This window comes from Podarcis tiliguerta (genome assembly GCF_965153285.1).
Source record: "Podarcis tiliguerta genome assembly, chromosome: 5".
Lineage (NCBI taxonomy): Eukaryota > Metazoa > Chordata > Lepidosauria > Squamata > Lacertidae > Podarcis > Podarcis tiliguerta.
Genome location: NC_139538.1, coordinates 84,691,916 through 84,717,146, shown reverse-complemented (window position 1 = coordinate 84,717,146; position 25,231 = coordinate 84,691,916). Strand labels below are relative to the sequence as shown.

Genomic DNA, 25,231 nt, shown 5'->3' with positions numbered 1-25,231 from the left:
GGCGCCTATGAATCTAGGTTATCCTCCTGAACAGCATCTAACTGGAATCCAGAATGCAGCTGCTGCATCAGAACTCTTTCTGTGTGACTAGCGCTATGTACCGTATTTTTTGCTCTACAAGACTCACTTTTCCCCTCCTAAAAAGTAAGGGGAAATGTGTGTGCGTCTTATGGAGCGAATGCAGGCTGCACAGCTATCCCAGAAGCCAGAACAGCAAGAGGGATTGCTGCTTTCACTGCGCAGCGATCCCTCTTGCTGTTCTGGCTTCTGAGATTCAGAATATATTTTTTCTTGTTTTCCTCCTCCAAAAACTAGGTGCGTCTTGTGGTCTGGTGCGTCTTATAGAGCGAAAAATACGGGTAATTTAGCAAATGCAGGTTCCCTGTTCTTTATATTGGCCACTAACGAGTCCCCATCCTTGGGTTTCTGTCTCTAGTTCCTTTTAATATGCCTCTCTCTTTCGCTCTCTCTCTCTTTCTCTTTCTCTTCCTTTCTTTTCTTATTTTATTTTACTGTATGTCCTTTCAATCAGTCCATTCTTCTCCTGTGTTAACTTTCAGGTTCCCCTTATTATTATAGTGCCACATCCCGGGGCTCCGCACCTCCCACTGCTGCCGCTGCCTATGACCGCCACTAGTTACCATGGAAACCACATGAAACTGCAGGGTGACAGCCTAGGCCTCCATATTGTACCTGTCTGATGAACATTCTGCGCCACTCGGAAGGATGAAGAAAACTTTCTCCGTGTCCCTCGCCTGCCCCTTCTGCCCCCCTCCGCCCTCTTTCAGACTGCAGAAACGTACTGGAATACCGCACATTTGAGAACTTCATGCCCCTTGTAACCCAACCAAGCTACTTCACTGGATTGATGGCAAAAGCAGGCCTGCGGCCAGTGCTCCTGCTCCTGTCGCTATTGCCACCGCAGTACTTCAGACCACCCCACACAAATTGTTCCTCGGCTCTCTAGCCTTCCATGCGAGGCTTCCCAAACCTCTTAAGCCTGAGGGGAATCTGAGCAATATATAGCCTGCACTGTCGTCTTTTGGGAGTGGTCCGGACAGAAGGTAACGAAGGAGAGAACGCTGCGTACCAACTCATGTTCTCCCCCAAGAGATAGTCTGTGAAAAACATCTCCGCCTGATAAGCGACGGTTCCCGGAAGCCAGAGGGGACCAACTCTGGCTCGGTCTAGCAAAGGGGGAAAAGACCTGTGTCATCCTCTCTGTGTGTCCGACAAGGGTTGTTTTGTGTGACCCGTTTCCCTCCCATTTCCTCCATAGGTTGGTTCAATAAGGCCTTGGTTTCCTTACCGTTCCATCCGAAGAATGACTGCGTCCGATGTCATAACCTTACAGGCTGGAGTTGGGATGGCAAGACTCTCACACACATGCACACACACACACCTACAGTCAAATCAGACAGGAGGATGGAGCGATGTCAACCCGCTGGCAAAATCAAGAACTATATAAATAGATATATAAATATAACTGTTTTTAATGCTTTGTCCTGAAGGTCTGTAAAAACAAAAAAAGAAGGGGAGGGAAATGAACAAATCCCCCCCGTTTTCTAAAAATCAAAAAGTCCTGGCAAAAACAAGCTGAAATAGCTCCCCAGCCTGAACGGCAGACATGAAGAATAATTCTCCCTTTTCATTCCTAGGTTTCATTCTTTTTCTGTTACGCGCCGGGGTTGTTACATGCATGGCGGCGAGGAGTGCAAGTGTATTCTGTGTGGGGGAACTTGTTCACCTAATACACAACTCCAGCAAGATTTATGAAGGGAAAAGCTTAAATCCCCCAGCGACTGGTGTGCCACATTTCATTAATCACTGCTGAAGGGGTAGAAACATTTCGGGCATGTGACACTGGACAAAAACAATTCCAGACGAACTGGGAATGTTTTCTGGTTCTCTGTCCTTCCATTTCTGCTAGACCAATATGGACTAGAGGTCTGGGGTAAGGGGGGGGGTGTTTCTACTCTCCATGGAGCTGTAGTACTCTGAAATAGTGGCATACAGCAAAAAGCAGGTGTTTTATCCTTGAACCTCAAGCTTGTTTTAACTGAGTCTTACATCAGCACAGCAACTTCCCTGTTCCTGGGGGCTGTTCATTTCCTTGTTTCTGCATGCCTAAAAACTGAGCAGAATTTGGATTTCTAAGAAGTTCACTCTCTTTTAATTTTAAGGCTAACTTCCTGTCTTTGTGGACCCATAGATGAAAACACGCAGTTACCGTTCTTATAAAAGGTTGCTCCAGCAGAGAGGTGTGATCCTGCACCACTCTCCATCCTCTTATCTTGGCATCCGCTTTAAGTTCCGTAAGCAGCGCTCGTCTCCTCTTGCGACCACACCATGAAATATCCTATGGTTAAAAAAATCCCAAATTATGCAAACTCTCAAAATGCCAGGATCAAAAATAAACATGCAGATTGGAGCCATTTCATGCAGAAAGGCGCATCTGCATTAACCGATGGTTTACAGACATTGTTTTTGCATGTGGAATTTGCAGCAGGGTTGGCTGTGAAGGGTGACATTGAAGCAGAAGATGGCAGAACAAAATTTGCTCACATTTTATATTTCATAAATCTGGTATGTGGTGAGCAGTTATCAACAGGGGAAAGGGAAAGCATTCATGGGGCGAACATAACACCCTCCTCCAGTTTACATCTCCAGAAGGCAGAGTGCGGACCAAATTTCAAACTAGTGTAAAGCAGAAGATTTTTAGCCCTGTTTTCTTTTTCTAAATTGCCATATCCGAGGGGAAATAAGAGATCTCTGTATTTGGGGCAATACTTTTGCTTTATAAACCCCTTTTATAGGGATCAACAAAGCATGTTGATCGCCAGGAATTCCAATGGCGCCTTTCCATTTTTCTCTGTAACCTGCTTGCCCCAGGTGAACTGACCGACTCCCTTTTAATTCACCTATATTTGTCTGAGACGATTCAAACAATTGTTTGCTTGTCACAGACACTCACAAGAACAAGCTTTTATGTTCCAGGCCTACGGAAGTTACCTATATCCACATCTGTGCTATATACTGTATGCCATTAACACCCCCAAATTATAAGGTTGTAGCAGGAAATCATTCTGTAAATATACCTGCTTTTTTATCTCATCCAGTGCACACAAAGAAATATTGGGCAACCAGAAACTGTTTCAGTGCTTCCTCAAACCTCATCCCAAATTCAGCTTTATCCAGCTAGGGTCCCTACATCGCTCAACAATTTAAACACACACATACACACCAGTTGCTCATGGCTGTATTTATGACTCTGTTTGGGGAACGGCACATGTACTATTGCCCATTTGACTAGTGTTAAATGTACCCCCAGAATGTCTGGGAAGGAAAATAGCTAACTGGGTCAACTGAAAACTTGTTAGGTCCTTGAAGCCCCAACTTTGGCTATCCCAGAAAAGCGAGAGTATAAGAACACTGACACATCCCACCTACTTAAAATTATCTGGTTCAGGAAAACACAAATAAAGGAAGATGCAACTGAGAATAGTCATGGTCTTTTACTTACACTGGTAGAAAAGAAGGGGAATATGTGTTTGTCCATAACCACTGGCTTGATTTGGGGCCCGCTGACATAGATAATGTTACATTGATTTTGATTTGGCCTGGCATGATCATAAAGAGAGTAAGCAATTCTGTTTGGAACATCCTATGCAAAGGACTACTAGGCTGAGTCTTAGTCTTTCCACCTTGTCTTCTGAAGAGCCACCTGCAAATGTGTATTACATTTGCCAAAGAATTTCTTGTGTTGGCCCCTGCTGTTTTGAGTTACAGTTGTTGGGTTGCATTGTAAAGCAGTATTATAGTTAAGTTTAGTAACCGACAAGGGGGATTTACGTGATGATATTCTACGGAAGACAACCATCAATATTCATATAGGTTCAACTGGACTGGACAATGCGGGAAATGGAAAAATTATTTAATATTTTGTTATTTGCGGGGGGAAATTTGCTGCTTTGTAGGAAGATGATGTTTGTAATGTGAAGGCAATTCCTCTTGTATATAAGCCCATTCTCCATCTTCATCATGCTAGTGATTGAAACAGGCTCACCTCATCGTGTAGATAAAAGAACGCACCGTCTGTACTGTTCAAATCGCATTGTGCTCACTGAAAACAAAGCTCTGTGTTCAATAAAGCACAGCACAAACTCGGACTCTGTGGGAACAAACAAGCCTGACAAAGGCCTTTTCCCTGGGAACAAACAAGCCTGACAAAGGCCTTTTCCCTGGCAACCTCCAGCAGCCCCCCCCCCAAAAAAACGTGGTTGACTTTACCACTACTCTCTTTTTTAATAAAATTAAAAAAAACCTAAACAAAAAAATTGAAAAGGCAGGGAAAGAAAAACACACAAAAAAAAATTGAATGGGGGGAAATATTCTCTATGCAAAAGAAAAAAATATGAAAAAAAAATGTTAGCATCTTTTGCATTTCTGCCCATGTGTCCCGATTCCTCTACTTTTGCTGCCATGGTGTATTTCTCCATTGCTCTCCCTATGGTTTTGCTCCCCTTCCACAGAGGGCTGTCTGATGGCCAATGCAAATAGGTGAATTGAAGACTTTGGAGGGGGTTCCCCCCCCCTTGGGACCTTATTTGGGCATGCTGTGCCACCTTGTGCTTTCTGTTTCCCCAGCTGTACAATAGGAATAAAAAGAAAACACCCTAACCTGGCGGGGTGTTGTGATTCTTTGCTTGCTGGTATCGCCTGAGTATTTGGACACACCTTTGGAGAGAAATCTCGGGGGATGTTTCGGGTTGGCAACCAATATGACCCTCTGTTATCTCCCTCTCGTCCATCTTGTCATGTTGTTCTTTCATTTAACTGGCCTCTCCAGCTGAATCTCCTCCCTAAATTCATCCCAGGTAGAAAAAGGAACAACCTTGACTGTATCTACTTTTCTGTGTTGGGATAAAGGATCCCAGAAGCTCATGCCACTGACATAGTCCACAGGGAATATGAACCACAGCCTTCTTTACGACAACCAGGAATGGCTCAGCTGCAGAAAGGGGGAAGCGGGAGGGCGGGGGGAGTTTATAGAATGGGAGGGATGGGAGGAGCAAGACAATTTCTGTTGCAACAGACATCTTGGGTGATCTGTAAGTGTTCTTTAAAAGAATAGTGTCTTTAGTGGTGATGAGCCCTCGTGGAGAGACAGGACTGCTGCATGTTTTCTTGCCCATGGATAGTGACAATTAAAATACAGAGGAAAAGATTCTGAACTAATCACAGACCAATGTGAAGCTATTAAACTGTCAAAAAACAAAAAAACCAAACAAATGGCACTCTTATCTCCTCTTGAGTCTTCCTTTAAAGAAAATCTGAAGTATTTTCTCACACTGAACTGTCTAAAATCATTCATAACCTTTGCGGTAAGAGCACTTACACGTGGTGGCTTGGTTTATTTTGGGGATAAGGTAAAGGGACCCCTGACCATTAGGTCCAGTCACAGACGACTCTGGGGTTGTGGCGCTTATCTCACTTTATTGGCCAAGGGAGCCGGCGTACAGCTTCCGGGTCACGTGGCCAGCATGACTAAGCTGCTTCTGGCAGACCAGAACAGCGCATGGAAACACCGTTTACCTTCCTGTCAGAGTGGTACCTATTTATCTACTTGCACTTGACCTGCTTACAAACTGCTAGGTTGGCAGGAGCAGGGACAAAGCAACAGGAGCTCACCCCATCGCGGGGGTTCGAACCGCCAACCTTCTGATCGGCAAGCCCTAGGCTCTGTGGTTTAGACCACAGTGCCGGAAAGACAAATGTGAGTTACATAGCAGCTTGGAACCAGTACCATATTTCTAGATAAAGAGGTGCTATGGACCCTCCGTTGTTATCTCAAAATGGCAGTGGTGCCCACCTGAAAGGTGCCAGAGCTCCAGTGAGATCCTGCTGGAAAAAAGGCCTGCTTGGAACTGAACTATTTTGGATCCTACCCACACAAGTTTCTGCCCATTTTGTTTCCACACATTTCAGGGCGCAGAGTAATGAAACTAAGAAAGGAAGAAAAAGGACTGCTAGGACCTTCTGTCCAAGTCACCCTCCAAGCTGTTGCATTTCCACCTGGCCATTCTTCATTTCTTTGTTTTTATTTCTTATCTGCCAAAAACCAACCAATTTCTTTTTTATGTCAGCCTGTGACATAGAGACCCATAGCTTGCTTATCTCTGTTTGCTCACTTCCTCCCAACCCGGCCTTTTATTTTTAAATTGAGTCACCTCTGAGATATCAAAGTTAAGGGATATCCCCTACAATAACCACAAGGACCAGCCAGCACTTGGTCAGGGTAGGCTAACTTGATCCCTACCTGAACTGTAAATTGGCACAAGAGAATACAAGGGTGATAGTCAATGCTAGTCTTTTCTGAGCAGTGCTATTTTTCCTGAAAAGGAGGTGCTGGAGCTCACCATAAATGCCCCTCTCATAATGGCAATGGTGCCTACCTGAGATGTGCCAGAACTGAGTTCCAGCTGGGGGGAAAGCCCTTACTCTGAGTAGACCCACTGAAGTTAATGGACTTGACTAGCTTGGGTTCATTCATTTTAAAGGGTCTATTCTGAGTTGAAAACAAACCATAGTTTTAACCACAAATTTAAGTGGGTGGGCAGCCCAACTCTAGAAGGTCTAAGCGGTAATATTTACGGCAGTGCTATTTGTGCTATTTTAGATGCTTTGTGAAAGTTTCAAAGGCAAGAGGACTGGAATATTGGTGGACCAAAGGTAGGGCTGGGAAGGAAAGGAGGGAGTCTAAAGTTTGTATAGTTACTTGACTCCTTGGCTCGGGGGTCACACAACTCCACAACCTCCAAGTGTCATCTGGTGAAAATAGGGACATCCTAAGAAAAAACGGGACCTTCCAGGATCAAATCAGAAACTGGGATGGCTTCTGTAAATCTGGGACTGTCCCTGGAAAATAGGTAGACTTGCAGGGTCCGCAGCTCTGTCGTGCAAATGCAACAAAAAGGCCTTTGTTGCCACTATTCCTGCCACAGTACAGACCTGGAAATGAGCTGCATGCTGTGTTTAGGAAAATTAAGCCCAGAGTTTCTGCCCATTGCTTTGCACTCAACACCCTAGCCATCATTAACCAGGAAGCAAGCCTAGTGGGAAGGTTCGTATATAGAGGCAACCTTGCTAATCAGTATCTCATTCTAGAGTTCACCTAGGCTGGGGGGCAACCAATGTGGTACTCTGCAAATGTGGTACCAATGTGGTACCATTGCCAACAGTCTCTGCCACCATGGCCAGGGGGCAAGGGATGGGCATTGTAGCCCAACAACATCTAGAGCAGTGTTTCTCAACCTTGGGTCCCCAGATGTTGTTGGACTACAACTCCCATCATCCCTGAGCTCTGGCCTTGCTAGCTAGGGATGATGGGAGTTGTAGGCCAAAAACATCTGGGGGCCCAAAGTTGAGAAAGGCTGATCTAGAGGGTCCACATTGACTTCCCCTCTCCAAAGCCACCAGCAAAGCAAAGGATAAAGGTAAAGGGACCCCTGACCATTAGGTCCAGTCGTGGCCGAGTCTGGGGTTGCGGCACTCATCTTGCTTTATTGGCCAAGGGAGCCGGTGTACAGCTTCCAGGTCACGTGGCCAGCTTGACTAAGCCGCTTCTGGCGAACCAGAGCAGTGCACGGAAACGCTGTTTACCTTCCCGTCGGAGCGGTACCTATTTATCTACTTGCACTTTGATGTGCTTTCGAACTGCTAGGTTGGCAGGAGCAAGGACTGAGCAACGGGAGCTCACCCCGTGGTGGGGATTCGAACCGCTGACCTTCTGATCAGCAAGTCCTAGGCTCTGTGGTTTAACCCACAGCGCCACCCGTGTCCCTAAAAGCAAAGGATACCAATGGCCAAATCTTGAAAAGTGTTGGGTCTAGCATTCTTCATGATCACATTAGCCTCCCAGCCCCCATGGAGGCTATAAGCTACAACGGGTCACATTTGTAAAGAACCAGTCTGATATAGGGACACCCAGATGCAAATCCCTAACAGGAGAGAAAACTAAGCTTTATTTCACCCGGGTCAAAGACCCAGTTTCATGCACACACCTTACACACATTTGCATGCACACAGGCAGGAAGCTTCAGTGGCACCTCTCTGGAGGCAAAAAACCTGGCCCTGATCCCTTGGTAGCCATTAAACTCACCTGGTGAATGACTGTCTAATGCAATTAGAGTGTAGTGAGGAAACACAGAGGCAAGAGAGCATGTGATAACAACAACAACAATTTATTATTTGTACCCCGCCCATCTGGCTGGGTTTCCCCAGCCACTCTGGGCGGCTTCCACAAAGACAAAAAATACACTAAGATGTCACACATTAAAAACTTCCCTGAACAGGGCTGTCTTAAGATGTCTTCTGAATGTCAGGTAGTTGTTTATCTCTCTGACACCTGATGGGAGGGCGTTCCACAGGGCGGGCGCCACTGCCGAAAAGGCCCTCTGCCTGGTTCCCTGCATTCATTTCAGAAACTGTGGTGCAAAAATGTAATTAAGAAATTTAGATGGTAATGGCACTCCACCATAGCTATCAAAGATGTTACCACCACATCTAAAGCTCTCCATGTGAAGTACTGGATACAGATAAAATTAATTTTTGCATTCCTTCCCTCACAAACTAACAGCATGATGTTGCACCCGTTATTTTAAAGTAGTATGAATTGCAGTTTTCAAGAATCCAATTGTTCCACTGAACAGTAGATTGGAAACAAGATTCTGCATTCATTAAAATTCAATCTTGACGAGAGCCTGATCTTAACGTTTAACACTTAGAGGGGGAAAGTGTTCACACAAGCAGTAAATATTGAAACTAGAGCTGTCAAGGGCTTTGTTTTGTTTTTTGTTGATTAACCACCTCACTTTACCTTACTAATGAATTCATGAACCAAGGAAAATAAATATATATAAGTACTGAAGTCCAACCTTCCTTATTAACCAATTTCGTTAAGGCAACGCTTTCGCTTCACTATACGATATCAACAAATCCTTTCTTATTTGGGAAATTAAATGGTTTAAAATGCACTGAGCATGAAAAGACACCAGGAATCTACTTTGCAAAAGTTGGCATAACCCCTATTTGCTGAATCACAAGATAAGTTCCAGATGAATTTTGCCAGTAATTACATGGGTGCATTGATTAAAGCATTCAGCTCTAATTTCCATTCTCCTTTATGGGGATTTCCATCCCTTCTCTGATTAACTAAAACTGTGGCAACACTGTTAAATATTGGCTTCCGTCAGCCACCTTTTGGCATAAGTTGTTAGCCTGATGTTCCAAACCGGCTGGGGAGAAAGTCCTGAATTCTCTAGGTTGTCTTGTGTACTTACAGGGCATTTTCAGGGCCACCTGTCAGTGGTCTAGAGGATGTGTATCCTCAGCCAAACAGTAAAATCTCACACAGAGGCATGGCTACAAAAGACCATGTCCTCACACTGCATCATAGCTGTCAACTTACAGATTTGAAAATAAGGGACCAGCAGCCTCGAAAATATGGGATCAGCAGCCAAAATAAGGGAATTTAGTCAACCAGCAGCCAAACAAAGCCTCAAGTGGTGGTTCCCATAGCGCAGCAACCCGGCAAAGGGGATGCAGCAAGGAAAACCACCATCACCTCTCTGCTGGGAAGCGCTGAGCAAAGGCGAGTCCCCAGGCAACGCGGCCGATTTGATCGGCACAAGGCATGCAAGCTCCACCCCCCCAGTCGTTCTTAGACTCCTTATTGGGTAAGCAACGCAGCCAAGCAACACAGTTGGAGCCTCCCTCCTCCCTGGCCGGCAGGGAGGGAGGGAGAGGAGCTGCTTCCTTTGAAACCCGGAAAATTTAAGGGACATCATCAATAAGGGACAGCAGCGGGAAACAGCGCTGGGATAAGGGACTGTCCCGCCAAATAAGGGACGCTTGACTGCTATGCACTGCATGCTTCCTGAGTGTCACGTGGCAGGACATAAATACAGCAAGTAAAAAGTAGCCGCATATCCTAAGGCCTTCCTTGAATTGATGTCGGATGAGGATGAATGCCCATCACTCAAGATCGCAAGTCTGTAAGGCATCAGGACAGAAACAGAACTACAGACCCTCTAACATTTTTCCAATGAAATTAGAGATGTCCTATTCCATAACAACAACAATAACAACAATCATCATCATCATCATTTTATTATTTATACCCTGCCCATCTGACTGGGTTGCCCCAGCCACTCTGGGCAGCTTCCAACATATATAAATACATAACAAAACATTAAACAAATTTCCCTATACAAGGCTGCCTTCAGATGTCTTCTAAAGGTCTCCTCGGCTTGCAGGTTGCATAACTCCATACCCTCTAACATTTCTCCAGTAAAAATTGGGGTGTCCTACCGCACCCTCCAATATTTCTCTGATGAAACTAGGGATGTCCTAAGGAAAAGCGGGACATTCTGGGATCAAATCAGAAACCAGGACAGCTTCTGTAAATCCAGGACTGTCCCTGGAAAATAGGGACACTTGAAGGGTTTGGAACTATAACTGAGGATCCACACAGGACTGAATGCTAAGCCAACAGACCCAAGGCAATCATGGAAGTTTCATGGCAAAAGGAAGGAATGCCAGGGTTCCTCACCTGGAAGGAAGGAAGAAGGGTAGCTGTTTGAATCTGGGAAACGTGGCAGCAAATCAGAAATCAAAGTTCAGGAGTGCATGAAAAACCAACACAGCAAAAGCAGCTGGTGGCTTGTTGTACGGTTAACCCCTAAATTAATAGATTGGCTAATCAGGGCTTTGGTTGTACTCAGCCAACCCAAATTTGCTTGGTATGAGCAGTTTAATAGGCGTAAAATTCCAGCGCTTCAGCCATGGCTCAGTATGAGGAGCAGCTGTTTGTTGGGCTGATTTGAAGGGTGCTTTCGTTTGTTGACTTTAACCCAGTTTACTTGGCAGCCCATGCTGGCTTTCATCTCGCTCCAGGTAGTTAAGCCATTATAACGTTTTCAGGGTGCTAAGTAAAGGCCAGCCTTAGCACAGTACTCCAAAGAAGTGATGCTGCTATTGGGAATGCACAGAGGCGGAAAATCCTTCCCACTGACTTGCTGCTTGTCTTTTCAGTGTTGGCCTGAGAGACATGTGGATTTCTCACCTAGAGATGCGATATGCAAGGATGGGGAACCTGTGACCTTCCCAACATTGTTCGACTCCAGCTCCCATCAGCCCCTGCCAGCACAGGCAATGTTTAAGGTTGGTGGGAGTTGTAGTTCAGCGTCGTCCGAAAGGCCACAAGTTCGCCATCCTTGCATCAGGGAATACATTTTCTGTCGCTATGCTTAGTCTGTCCAGGGAGGCCCAATTCACCTTTTGCCTGAAAAGTTGATCAAAGAGCATAGTTCTATGACTTCATACCATCCAGCATTTCTCTGATGAAAATAGGAATGTCCTATTAAATTATTATTACTAATAATATTAATATACCCTGCCCATCTGACTGGGCTGCCCCAGCCACTCTGGGCAACTTCCATCATTAATAAATAATAATAATAAATAATTTTATTATTTATACCCCACCCATCTGGCTGGGTTTCCCCAGTCACTCTGGGTGGCTCCCAACAGAACACTAAAAACAGAATAAAACTTCAAACATTAAAAACTTCCCTAAAAAGGGCTGCCTTCAGATGTCTTCTAAAGGTCAGATAGTTGTTTATTTTCCTTGACATCTGATGGGAGGGCGTTCCACAGGGAGGGCGCCACTACCAAGAAGGCCCTCTGCCTGGTTCCTTGTAACCTCACTTCTCTCAGCGAGGGAACCGCCAGAAAGCCCTCGGCGCTGGTCCTCAGTGTCCGGGCTGAACGATGGGGGTGGAGACACGCCTTCAGGTATACTGGGCCGAGGCCGTATAAAACATAATAAAACATTACAAAACTTCCCTATACACGGCTGCCTTCAGATGCCTTCTAAAGATTGTATAGTTTCTTATCTCCTTGACGGGGGGGGGGGTGCATACCCTTCAACATTTCCCTGATGGAAATAGGGACGTCCTAAGGAAAAGCGGGACATTCCACTATCAAATCAGAAACCGGGATGGCTTCTGTAAATCTGGGACTGTCCCTGGAAAATAGGGACATTTGGGGGGTCTGTATTATTTCTTCTTTATAGTGTTACAAGCCTTCCTGGGGGCCTATCAGAGTGCGGGGGGGGGTGCTTTCAAATTTAGATGTAACAGCAGGAAAAACAAAGGGGGAAGGGACAAATTGTCTTCCTTTTTCAAACACCCTTATAATTTAAGGGCGAAAAGCACCCTTTTTTTCCTTCACCCCCTTTTTTCGGTTAATAAAACAAAGGATTATTGGGCAGCCATACCTGTGTTAGAACGGAAATTGAAGGTGGAATCACAGAAAGTCCCAGCAGTACAAATCAAAATGGTGGCAGCTTCACCCACCTTTTCCCATTCCCGCTCTCCCCTTAAATTTCTTCCTTCTCTTCCCCCTACCCCCACCAGTACCACGGATGCTCAGCCGATTCTAATTCAATTTCTCTGCCTATTGTTTGTTTCACGCTCCCTGTGTAAAGTGTCAAATGCTGATGTTCCGTCAGGCCCAGACTGTCGTTTGCATTTGTCATTCACCCCTTGTTAAAAAATAAGGCTGGGTTGCACCCGCCTTGGCACGCTCTGCTGGGAAATTCCCTATGGTGAAATTAGTCCGTTTAGATGGAAAGTTTTGTGTCACTCCCCTGTCTAAATTGGCAGATCCGGCTCTTCTGCAAAACCCAGTAAACTGTGAACTTTGATGCACCTGCCAATCAAAGGCATATTTTGCAAGCAAAGCCAGATGACAAGAGCAGCGGAATGGGCTCCTCCGATTGGCTGGCCTCATTTAGGCATATCAGAAGATGCTTGCCAGTCACGCAGTAAAGCCCTCTAGTCCCGGGGACTCCCTGAACAGAATCTGTCCTCCCCACGCGAGGAAGGGTGGGAGGAAAGAGTTGTTGCAGGAGATCGCAGTGCAGTTTGTATGCAATAGGCAGGCTGGTCCTATTCCGCTGGGCTTTTCTGAGCGGCAGAACCTTCTGCATCACAGCATCCTTTTCAAAGCCAACTCATTGGTCACAACACAGCTGAGGAAGATGAACATGTCTTTTTCACAGTACTGGAGAGCAGCAATGATGTTACCACATGGGCAGGGGTAAAAAAAGAATTGTACACTTCACAGTTTAACATGAACCTGACTCATCTGTGCTGCCCAAATCAATATACAAACCGAAACGCAGCTATCCTGCAAAATTCGCCCTTCTACAAAAAAGCAATGGGAGTTCACTCCATTGTGGGGATTCAAACTGCCGACCTTCTGATCGGCAAGCCCAAGAGGCTCAGTGGTTTAGACCACTGCGCCACCCGCATCCCCTAAAACGCACATTCTATCTGACTTGAAAGCAAATGCTAAGAAATTATATCAAAAATTCAAATGATGTTGAATGGATTAAAAGATTTTACAAGCATTAAAAAAGTAATACTTGTGGTCTTCTATGAAAGACAATTCTGCAAGGACATGTAAGTTTTGAGTATTTTCAGAATATGTCAATGCCTTCTCGTGTTCTAAGCCATATCATGCTAATTTAAAAGAAGGTAACATGAGAGATTAAATATCAGTGGTAAAGAATAATATTTACATCTCCAGCATAGTAATTATGGTAATACTGAAATCCACCTGCAGTCTACTAATGAAGACTTGGCCAAAGGTTCTCCAATGAGGACTTCTAGCTGAATGCAAAGCTGGCCTTTCACCTTCAGCCGCTGTCGCTTGTCTCACAGAAATGGCCTCAGCACTCCTATCAGGAGCTGCCCGTCATACCTCTGAATCACCTTAGAATCATAGAGTTGGAAGGGACTACAAAGGTCATCTAGTCCAACCCCATGCAATGCAGGAATCTTGAGATTAAGTCTCATTCTCTACCAACTGAGCTATCCCTACATCATTCCAAGGGGGATTTTTGGAAGGGGGTGGAATATAATTTGCCATTTGGTGATCAAATAGTGTGTACAATCACCATATCCAATTTGAAGTGGAGGAAGGAAAAAGGTGAAGTAAAGGTAAAGAACCCCTGGACAGTTAAGTCCAGTCAAAGGCGACTATGGGGTTGTGGCGCTCAGCTTGCTTTCAGGCCAAGGGAGCCGGCGTTTGTCCACAGACAGCTTTCCAGGTCATGTGGCCAGCATGACTAAACCGCTTCTGGTGCAACGGAAAACCGTGACGGAAACCAGAGCACACGGAAACACATTTACCTTCCCGCCGCAGTGGTACCTATTTATCTACTTGCACTAGTGTGCTTTCGAACTCCTAGAGTAACTGGGACAGAGCAATGGGAGCTCACCCCATCACAGGGATTCAAACTGCTAACCTTCTGATCAGCAAGCCCAAGAGGCTCAGTGGTTTAGGCCACAGCACCACCCATGTCTGAGTGATACCCACTAAGGCATGTCTACACTTCTACTTGGCTCACTGCTTTCCCCTGGGGTAACCCCCCTGCTTACCGTTGAAATGGAACAAGCATCCATTGGTTTTTCTGTGGATTTAAGCTTGTTCCGAGTCAGTGATAAATGGCAGGTTTTCCCAGGGAAAGTGGGGCAGAAACGAAAAACCACTTAGACACGTGCTTTCTAAGAATGGAACCAGCAGAAGTGTGGATGATGAGCCCTAAAGTCTACAGACTCACTGTAATTTGTGGACTTGTTACATGGGTCTACTAGCAGATGACTAACATTGAATACCGTATATTGAAGGTCCGTATAGTTAAAGCTATGGTTTTCCCAGTAGTGATATATGGAAGTGAGAGCTGGACCATAAAGAAGGCTGATCGCCGAAGAATTGATGCTTTTGAATTATGGTGCTGGAGGAGACTCTTGAGAGTCCCATGGACTGCAAGAAGATCAAACCTATCCATTCTTGAGGAAATCAGCCCTGAGTGCTCACTGGAAGGACAGATCCTGAAGCTGAGGCTCCAATACTTTGGCCTCCTCATGAGAAGAGAAGGCTCCCTGGAAAAGGCCCTGATGCTGGGAAAGATGGAGGGCACAAGGAGAAGGGGACGACAGAGGACGAGATGGTTGGACAGTGTTCTTGAAGCTACCAGCATGAGTTTGACCAAACTGCGGGAGGCAGTGGAAGACAGGAGTGCCTGGCGTGCTCTGGTCCAGGGGGTCACGAAGAGTCGGACACGACTAAACGACTAAACAACAACAAACAACATTGAATACCATCCACCGCACTGCAACATCTTCCTTGAACAGTGAAATAGCAGACAGCTTTTTGTTTGAGGTTTGAGAATTTACTCAATCCCTTGCACCTATATTTTTTTTCCCCAAAAGGGGAGGAAGATGCAAGGTATATTGCAAAGGGCTCTCGATTGTTGCCCTGTAATCAGTATCGTTAGTCATACTGCTTTTTTCTTAGTCTTGTTTTCCACCATGGGGACGAGGATGAATTCTGACAGCATCGTGCAATGCTTGCTGCTGAATATCAATGCAGACAAACGAAGGAAGATAAAATAAACTCTGTACATTAGTCAGCAAAACATGCACTCATCCAGATGGGGGGATGTTGCAGTCGATGACAAGTATTCGTTGCGTCAGTATGTCTGTCTGTCAATCGGCAATAAGGCTGGGTGATCAGTAAGTCCACAGATTTTAGAATATTGAGAATCCAAACATTAGGTAACAGAAAAAGCCAAATCTGGATAAATCACAAGTTTTGCATGCTAAAAGTGGTACATCTGACTGTTTATGCTCTTGGCATTGCTAAGCCCCTGATTATCATGCCAAACAAACTCAAATAACAGCTGTCAAATTTGTCACATTCTTCTAAAATGAGAAGTAACTCAGTCGTGTGCTAATCCAAGGCTGCCTCTGTAGGGTTTAGGGCTTCGTGATTGGTCTTGGTGACTTGAATGCTAAGAGCCCACTCAAACATTGGGCCCAGAAAGAACTACATATACCCCGGGCAGCCAAGAAAACTTTTGCCGGCTCTTGTGTGTCCCGTCCATGTTTGAATCTGGAACTTGGCAAGGGAAGTGTCTGCATTTGACAAGAGGGTGAGAGAATAACCAGGACACTCTGCTCTGTTCAACATGATGGAGTGGAGTGGGGGAAGAGAGGGTGAACGGAATGTGGCTCTTTCTATTTTTAACTGCCTCCCGGTTGTCGCCTTTCCTCCTTTCTCTCCTCTTCCTCTTCTTCCTCCTCCCATGCCTTCCTTTCTTTGCAAACTCCTGGCACAAGCATCCACTGCCCTGCCCACCTCCCCTCCTCCCCTCCAGGAACCCCTCCGGTATACAGCACTGTCAACCCAAACACATGATAAATTGCCCTGTCAAAACAATTCATTCAGGGACCAATTAATTCCACAGAAATGAACCAGGAACCATCAGTTGCTGAAAAACTCCAAGTGCAGAGAGCGAGGAGACTTGCTCTGTAAGTGAGAAAGCAAACAGGGAAAAGAGGAGGAGGAGAAGGAGCAGAGAGAGAGAGAGAGAGAGAGAGAGAGAAGGCTTGGGAAGTTAGTCTGACAGAAATTGGTCATTTAATGCTTAAGTGCACTGTAGACAGCCCCTGTCATAGCAGCCAACATGGTAAGAACTCCCCCTGTGCTTTATTTATTAATTATATGCAACAGCAAGGGGGACACGTCACTGTCTCAGTGTGGACTCGTCACCTTTACTGCTCATTGTCCCACAGCATGCAGGCAAAGGGAATGCAGAAAGAAGTCTGCAGAATTAAATGGAAGCTGAAGGGTCGCACGTTGAGACCAGGGCTGATCTACAGAAGTTCTCCCTGCCCTCCCCGGCCATGGTGGGTTACTTACAGATAGGCAGGAGTAGGTGAAGAGTGTCTTAACCAGCTTTCCCCAAACTGGTGCCCTCCAAAATGTTGTTGGACTACAAGTTCCATCAGCCTCAGCCAACATGGCCACTGGTCAGGGATGATGGGAGTTGTAGTCCAAAGCTCATGTTGCAGAAGGCTGGTCCAAACCAACTTTTCAACCCACCCCAGGTAATTCCCAGCTATCGGCTGAACTATTTCACAGGGGCATGAACATGCTCATCGCAAGGAGCACTGCTCAGACACAGAGCCCTCCTTGTTAATTAGGTTGTGCAGCTTGGAATACTACCGGAGTCCCAAGATGCGCTGCATAAATTTCCAAAATGTTTTTTTTATAAAAAAAAATCTATTTCACATTTTATTGTATTGTTTTCCTGCTTTGTTGTTTGCCACCCTGGACTCCTTTGGGAGGAAGGGTGGGGCAGAAGTAATAGTAATATTAATTCTTCATGGTCTTGAAGCTGAACTGGTGGCAGTGGTGGAGTCACGCAACCTGAGAAAACAATGGTTGTTCACCATTCATTCACAAATGTTGTTGCAATTATTATTTGTAAAAGGCAAAGGTAAAGGGACGCCTGACCATTAGGTCCAGTCGTGGCCGACTCTGGTGCTCATCTTGCTTTATTGGCCGAGGGAGCCGGAGTACAGCTTCTGGGTCATGTGGCCAGCATGACTAAGCCGCTTCTGGCGAACCAGAGCAGTGCATGGAAACGCCATTTACCTTCCCGCCGGAGCGGTACCTATTTATCTACTTGCACTTTGAGGTGCTTTTAAACTGCTAGGTTGGCAGGAGCAGGGACTGAGCAATGGGAGCTCACCCCGCTGCGGGGATTCGAACTGCCGACCTTCTGATCGGCAAGTCCTAGGCTCTGTGGTTTAACCCACAGCGCCACCCGCGTCCCACATTTTTTGTGTTACTGATTAAATTTCGATACTTTATCTAAGGATCATAGGGCAGTTTGCAATAGAAAAACACAAAAATGCGTACCATAGTAACAAACAAAAACAATGCCACTACTACCACCCCAATTGTAGTAACAATCGCTTCCGAGTCTGCTGTATTTCTGGAATACAATTGCTGCCTGAATCTCCTTTTTGTCTGGCAATTGTAGCTGAAGCAGAATTAGGAGCCCAGGCAGCTAACAAACACCGCCAGAAACAGAAACAGCTGGTATGAGATCCCAGGAAAGACACTTACAAAGATCATAGCTCTAGTTGGTCTAGTAAGTGGGTGAACCAGTAATCTTTAGGCTCTCTCAGAAGAAATGGCAGCCAGCACTCTCACGTGTTCATTTTCCGCTCTGTCCACTTCAAATGCAACATTTCCTTTTCAATTATCACATTTTGAATCTGAGGAGCGGGGAATCACTGAGATTTCAGTATTTAATATTGGAGCAGCGATGGAAGCAGCAATATTCATATTGCAGTGGCAAGTTCCGAATTTTCAGACTTACATCTCAGGTCTCAGCTTTTAAATAATGGCAAAGATAATAATAATAATAATAATAATAATAATAATAATAATAATAATAATAAAATAATAATTATTTTATTGCAATAAATATTATTATTTATTAATAAATATTATTATTATTATTATTATTATTATTATTATTTATATCCCGCCCTCCCCAGCCAAAGCCGGGCTCAGGGCAGCTAACAACAATAAAATAGCACAACATTCTAAAATCATTCATTATAAAATTAATTCAAATCAAATTGATGGCAACCATTGGGCTAGAGTTCTGTGAAGATTGTCAAAGAAGGGAGTCAGGCTGGGCCCTGACCAAAGGCCTGGTGGAACAGCTCTGTCTTGCAGACCCTGCGGAAAGATGTCAAGTCCCGCAGGGCCCTGGTCTCTTGTGACAGAGCGTTCCACCAGATTGGGGCCACAGCCGAAAAAGCCTTGGCTCTGGTTGAGGCCAGCCTAACCTCTCTGTGGCCTGGGACCTCCAAGATGTTTTTGTTTGAAGACCGTAAATTCCTCTGTGGGACATACCAGGAGAGGCAGTCCCGTAGGTACGAGGATCCTAGGCCGTATAGGGCTTTAAAGGTTAAAACCAGCACCTTAAACCTGACCCTGCACTCTACCGGGAACCAGTGCAGCTGGTATAGCACCGGGTGAATGTGAAAGTCGGATCTACTAAATCTGGACTTTCCGCGGAAATGGATTTTGTATTTTCAGCATATGGTGTGCGGGGAACAAATGCTGCATGTTGGTTTTCATAAAAGCAATCCTAGAACGGATTTTGCTACTACCCAGGTATTTTGACACCTGGTTGAAAAGCAGCACGTGACCCTATCAGGCCTGCGAGACGTTATGCGACTTACAGGTTGTCAATGGATATGCATGACTGCATGGCTTGGAAAACTGCATTTGCTAAGAATCAAAGCCACCCTACCAGCTCAAACCAATAAAAAAAACTATTGCAATAAAATGTAACTGTATACCATCTGTAGCAGGGGTCAACAAACTTTTTCAGCAGGGGGCCAGTCCACTGTCCCTCAGACATTGTTGGGAGCCAGAGTGGGGAGCCATAAATAACCAAGAGATGCATTTAAATAAAATCACACCTTCTACTCATGTAAACAGGACGCAGCTGGCGCTGTGAGTTAACCACAGAGCCTAGGACTTGCCAATCAGAAAGTCGGTGGTTCGAATCCCCGCGACGGGGTGAGCTCCCGTTGCTCGGTCCCTGCTCCTGCCAACCTAGCAGTTTGAAAGCACGTCAAAGTGCAAGTAGATCAATAGGTACCGTTCCAGTGGGAAGGTAAACAGCGTTCCCGTGCGCTGGTCTGGTTTGCCAGAAGCGGCTTAGTCATGCTGGCCACATGACCTGGAAGCTGTACGCCGGCTCCCTTGGCCAATAAAGCAAGATGAGCGCCGCAACCCCAGAGTCAGCCACGACTGGATCTAATGGTCAGGGGTCCCTTTACCTTTGCTCATGTAAAAACACCAGGCAGGCCGCACAAATAACCCAGAGAGGAATTTTAAATGACACATTCTACTAATGTAAAAACACGCTGATTCCCGGACCGTCCGCGGGCCAGATTTAGAAGGCGATTAGGCCAGATCCAGCCCCCGGACCTTAGTTTGCCTACCCATGATCTACAAGGTATTTCTGTTGGTTTTGAACAATGAGCAGTACACATCCTTGCTGCAACTGGAAGATTTATGGTAAGCTGAGGGTCCACTTCTTGTTTTTATTATTTTACATAACAGAGTAAAGTTGATTTTGAATTAGCCTTTAGAGTCTGGAGTGTTATGATACGTTTCATTTAATTGAAGCTTTCCTTTAGGTTTATATACATTAAAATAGATGGTAAATTATTGAATATCCATGGCCCTTCTTGCTCCTAAGTTTGTAAATTTAGAACTCTATCCCAATTTATTTTTTTTCTTGGAACAGATTGGCTCTAGTTCTAGTTGCCTATGATGTAAAGAGCATGTTTTATCCTAATCAGATTTTGTGTATTGTGGTTTGTTGTTCATTTTTCGACATTTGTCTTGTTGTCCATGCTTATCTAATAAGTAATTAAGTGTCGGGACCCGGGTGGCGCTGTGCGTAAAAGCCTCAGCGCCTAGGGCTTGCCGATCGAAAGGTCGGCGGTTTGAATCCCCGCGGCGGTGTGCGCTCCCGCTGTTCGGTCCCAGCGCCTGCCAACCTAGCAGTTCGAAAGCACTCTTGGGTGCAAGTAGATAAATAGGGACCGCTTACTAGCGGGAAGGTAAACGGCGTTTCCGTGTGCGGCTCTGGCTCGCCAGAGCAGCGATGTCACGCTGGCCACGTGACCCGGAAGTGTCTTCGGACAGCGCTGGCCCCCGGCCTCTTTGAGTGAGATGGGCGCACAACCCTAGAGTCTGTCAAGACTGGCCCGTACGGGCAGGGGTACCTTTACCTTTACCTTTAATTAAGTGTCAATGAGCTAGAAAATATTGAAAAATTGGAGGTCAATCACCTTCCATAAAACCCTCCACTTCAGCCTTCACTACTTTGCACACTATTAGTAGAGCTGGTAGTAGAAGAAAGTTGTGTATCCTAGTTCTAGTAAATTCATTCTACAGTAGCCTTCTTTTGACATGGTTACCCACAACTTGGAAAACTTGTCACTGCTTGACAAATGGACTGCAGTTGTGTGAGATGAAACTAGGGTGGTGTACAGGTCCCAAGATTCACCTTGTATCTGTGCATTTTTAAACATTCCAATCTGTTCCCAGATCACTTTATGCTCACTTTGCTTTGATCTGCAATTTGGGTTCCAAGCTCTTCTGTGGAAAACAATTCTCTCTGGTCCCCATTTACTATAATAGGGAAGCTAACATTGGCTATAATTTCCCCCATCGTGGCCAAAGTGGATGAAATTTACAGGCATAGGAGCCGCCGTCAGAGTGGATTAAGCCTGCCAAATTGCAGACAAATAGATCCAGCTGCTTTTTGTGGGGGAAAGTAAAGTAAAAGAGATTCGCTTTCCTAATACTTTGTGTATGGGGATGCTGTCTTTTGCCCTTCCCTGTTTTACAATAATGAAGAGATAATTGATTCTTCCCCATATTTATTTTAAAGTTTGCAGCTTTCTTCCCTCTCAACTACTTCTTTGTGTTCTGTGTTAGACCTTATGTTTGATTTTGTTGTTATTGTTAGAGCAGAGTAACCTGGAATTTTAAAATAAACTTAAATTAAGCTTCTACTTTTAAAAAAAAAACCAACGCTGCTTTAATTAAAAAAATTATAATACAGACAATGTCAGTGCTCCACTTATTTCAAAGCTGAATTTTGCAAAGCCCATAGACATAGAGAAATATAGCAATACAGGAAAATGTAGAACTGTTCAACGCAGAAAAGTACAGATATAGAGCAACAGATAAAGACTTTGTCCCTGCTTCAACTTATGGAAGGGGTTGTTGACATTGTACTTTGATTTGGGGGGGGGACCCCCAAATCATCTCAATTTGCCTTATTCAGCCCCCACGCAAGGTTAATGTACACCTCTAGCTGAAACTACAATCAATTTTGGGTATAGTTTTATTGGCCAGCCTTGCCATTCTTGGTGGTCACTAGGGTCCTTTTATGTTTTCAAGAGTTGTAGGACACCATGAAGAGACCATGAATAGTATATCTACTACTGTGGGCAAGAATTCCGTAAAAGAAATGGAGTGGCCCTCATAGTCAACAAAAGAGTGGCGAGAGCTGTACTAGGATGCAATCTCAAAAATGATAGAATGATCTCACAGTTCAAGAAGAACACTGACAAACTGGAACGTGTCCAGAGGAGGGCAACCAAAATGGTCAAAGGCCTGGAAACGATGCCTTATGAGGAACGGCTAAGGGAGCTGGGCATGTTTAGCCTGGAGAAGAGGAGGTTAAGGGGTGATATGATAGCCATGTTCAAATATATAAAAGGATGTCACATAGAGGAGGGAGAAAGGTTGTTTTCTGCTGCTCCAAAGAAGCGGACAAGGATCAATGGATCCAAACTACAAGAAAGAAGATTCCACCTAAACATTAGGAAGAACTTCCTGACAGTAAGAGCTGGCTGTTCGACAGTGGAATTTGCTGCCAAGGAGTGTGGTGGAGTCTCCTTCTTTGGAGGTCTTTAAGCAGAGGCTTGACAACCATATGTCAGGAGTGCTCTGATGGTGTTTCCTGTTTGGCAGGGGGTTGGACTCGATGGCCCTTGTGGTCTCTTCCAACTCTATGATTCTATGATTCTATCTCGATACGAATCCAAGGCAGACCTTTTAACATCACAGTAATCCAAGTTTATGCACCAACTGCTGGTGCTGAAGAAACTGAAATTGACCAGGTCTATGAAGACTTACAACACCTTATAGAAGTGACACCAAAGAAGGATGTTCTTCTCATTAAAGGGGATTGGAATGCTAAAGTAGGGAATCAAGAGATAAAAGGAACAACTGGCAAGTTTGACCTTGGAGATCAAAACGAAGCAGGACAAAGGCTAATAGAGTTCTGTCAAGAGAACAAGCTGGTCATCACAAACACGTTTTTCCAACAACACAAGAGACGACTCTACACATGGACATCACCAGATGGGCAGCATCGAAAAATGAAGACAGAAGTGCCTGACGTGCTCTGGTCCATGGGGTCACGAAGAGTCAGACACGACTAAATGACTAAACAACAACAACAACAACAAATGAAGAGAAGAATCTCCTGCAGATGCCAATATGGTTGGTCCCTGTGAAGCCCAGGGATGGGAAAAGATAGGTTTGGGGTCAATTTCCTTCCGGGACATTCAGGAAACCTTCCAGTGGTGCTACCCTGTCACCAGCCAAAAAGATAATTCCCTCCTTGCCTCCCACAGGGTTGCAGTGTCACAAAACAGTGCACCTGAAATGAGTAGCTCCAGCTGGCTTCTTTACACTTTGTCCATTATCATCAGCAATGAAGGCTTTACTGCTGGAACTTAACTCATGCATTTGCTAAGAATGTATGAGGCAGAACCAAAATTCAGCTTGCAATTCTGTACCGTGGATCCATTAAAAGTCAATGGGCCAGCCCCTCAGCTTGATGTAGTTATATGTGACAGCAGCTGAGACTCTTTGCTCAGTGCGACTGCGGCCCACCGAGCTAACTTTGCCAACTCGAACCCTGAGCGGTTCTACTTGCCTGGGAGTGCTTTCCTAAGCAATACTAAGACTCTCTTTTTTGCTCCCAACAAGTTTTCCTGTCTGTGGCTGAGGTGATGAATACTGTAAGCAGCCATCTTTAGTCTGCATGAAATAGAGCTATTTTAGATTATCTGGTGTCTGTTCATTTTCAGGTTCCTGTGAACAAACCTGATCACAAAGATGCCATTAAAAGCTGCAGTTCCCCATATGCCCCCCATATCTCTGCCGCTGTGTCCATATCAAAAAGGTGGTTGCCTTTAATTTAATTTCAGTTTTTAATGCTTGTTACATATGCCTCGTATTCAAAGATCATGCTCACCTTTCAATAAAGTTTGCATGGCATACTGAGAAAAAGAAAGATATGGTGGAAGCCTATTTTCCAGAAGACGGACTCAGGGATGCAATTACAGTGGTACCTCAGGTTACATACGCTTCAGGTTACAGACTCCGCTAACCCAGAAATATTACCTCGGGTTAAGAACTTTGCTTCAGGATGAGAACAGAAATTGTGCTCCGGTAGCATGGCAGCAGCAAGAGGCCCCATTAGCTAAAGTGGTGCTTCAGGTTAAGAACAGTTTCAGGTTAAGAACGGACCTCCGGAACAAATTAAGTACTTAACCCGAGGTACCACTGTATTTAAAAAGACAACAAAATGAACTGGATGCTTTGGCAGGTTTTGAATAAACATTCACAAATTTATTAGTTGAACATATGATAGATAAAGTAAGAGTATGTACAATTTTATAACGTGCAGAAAACAAGTTATGTAAAAAGATCGGGGGGGGGAGCTGAGGGAAGTCCTTGGTGGGGGGGAGAGGGAGGGTTGAGGGGGGGAATAAAGGGGGGGAAATAATGTAATTGATTAAATAAATGAATGAATTAAATACTTAACCCGAGGTACCACTGTATATACTTTTTCCTAGTTGTGAGCCTCATTCTGCAGTTATGGAAAACACTTGTAGCTCTTTAATGTATTGATCCTTTTAGATCAGGGTTGCCCAAACTTGGGTCTCCAGTTGTCGTTAGACTACAACTCCCATCATCCCTAGCTAGCAGAACAATTGATCGGGGATGGTGGGAACTGTAGTCCAAAAACAGCTGGAGACCCTGTTCTAGATGCTCGCACCTCCTTAAATGGTGCAGATTCACTCAAATGGCATTTCATGCAAATAGCCCAATGGTGATCAGACAGGGGATGAGATGGGGAGAGCACAGAAGTAGTTAACCTTTTCTGGCACTGAGGGTTCCCTCCAAGGACTGCATGACACATCGTTTGCACTCACACTTCTCACAAACGTTTTGTCAATCAGCAGAAGGGTGAAGGGGGTTTCTTCCTCATTGCAGTGCTGTGTTGGGGTGGCTAAGGAGGAAGAAGGTATTAACGGAGGAATCTGAGGGCTCCCTTGAACAAAAACAGCAGCCTGTAAGCTTGGCCTTTATTGAATACTGTCGCGACAGGACTCCCACCCACAACAAGATGAAGCAAAATGGAAGTCCAGAAGAAAAGAAGACCCCAACTTTTATTAGTTACTAATCCCCCAAACTACACCCCTAAGACTACATCACAACTACATCACAAAAAAGGAGGGGTTGTGGAAGTAACCTGAGTATCTTGTCACCTGGCTGGCTCCTCCTCTCCCCCTCCCCATGAGACATTTCCAGAGGACAAAAGGGAGCTGGCAGTTTCCTGCCCCCAGAGGGAAGATCAGATCATTGTCCTTTGTTCCAGTCCATGTTGAATCCACTC

The 25,231-nt window shown here is 45.1% G+C and overlaps 1 protein-coding gene and 1 long non-coding RNA gene across 19 annotated transcripts in view; one reads left to right on the top strand and one right to left on the bottom strand.

The window, feature by feature from the left end:
* PAX2 (paired box 2) overlaps positions 1 to 1,533 on the top strand; it is a 152,482-nt gene extending 150,949 nt beyond the window's left edge. For 7 of the 17 annotated variants that reach the window (XM_083440451.1, XM_083440447.1, XM_083440453.1 and 4 more), the window contains one exon: positions 561 to 1,496. In XM_083440451.1, coding sequence (XP_083296577.1) covers positions 561 to 637 — 77 coding nt within the window. In that variant the 3' untranslated portion in view covers positions 638 to 1,496. Of the gene's footprint in view, positions 1 to 560 lie in introns of all 17 variants that reach the window. The other 10 variants (XM_083440461.1, XM_083440462.1, XM_083440446.1 and 7 more) reach the window with 3 other exon arrangements.
* On the bottom strand, positions 1,333 to 25,214 carry LOC310677521. Of its 2 annotated transcripts, XR_014511218.1 has the most exons (5): positions 25,088 to 25,197; positions 24,711 to 24,844; positions 4,682 to 4,862; positions 2,231 to 2,359; positions 1,333 to 1,460 (listed from the first exon to the last, which is right to left on the bottom strand). It is a non-coding gene; the product is annotated as an uncharacterized lncRNA (long non-coding RNA). The 2 variants fall into 2 exon arrangements; XR_014511217.1 differs by lacking the exon at positions 4,682 to 4,862 and having other exon boundaries at positions 25,088 to 25,214.
* Between the last annotated feature and the right edge of the window lie 17 nt (positions 25,215 to 25,231).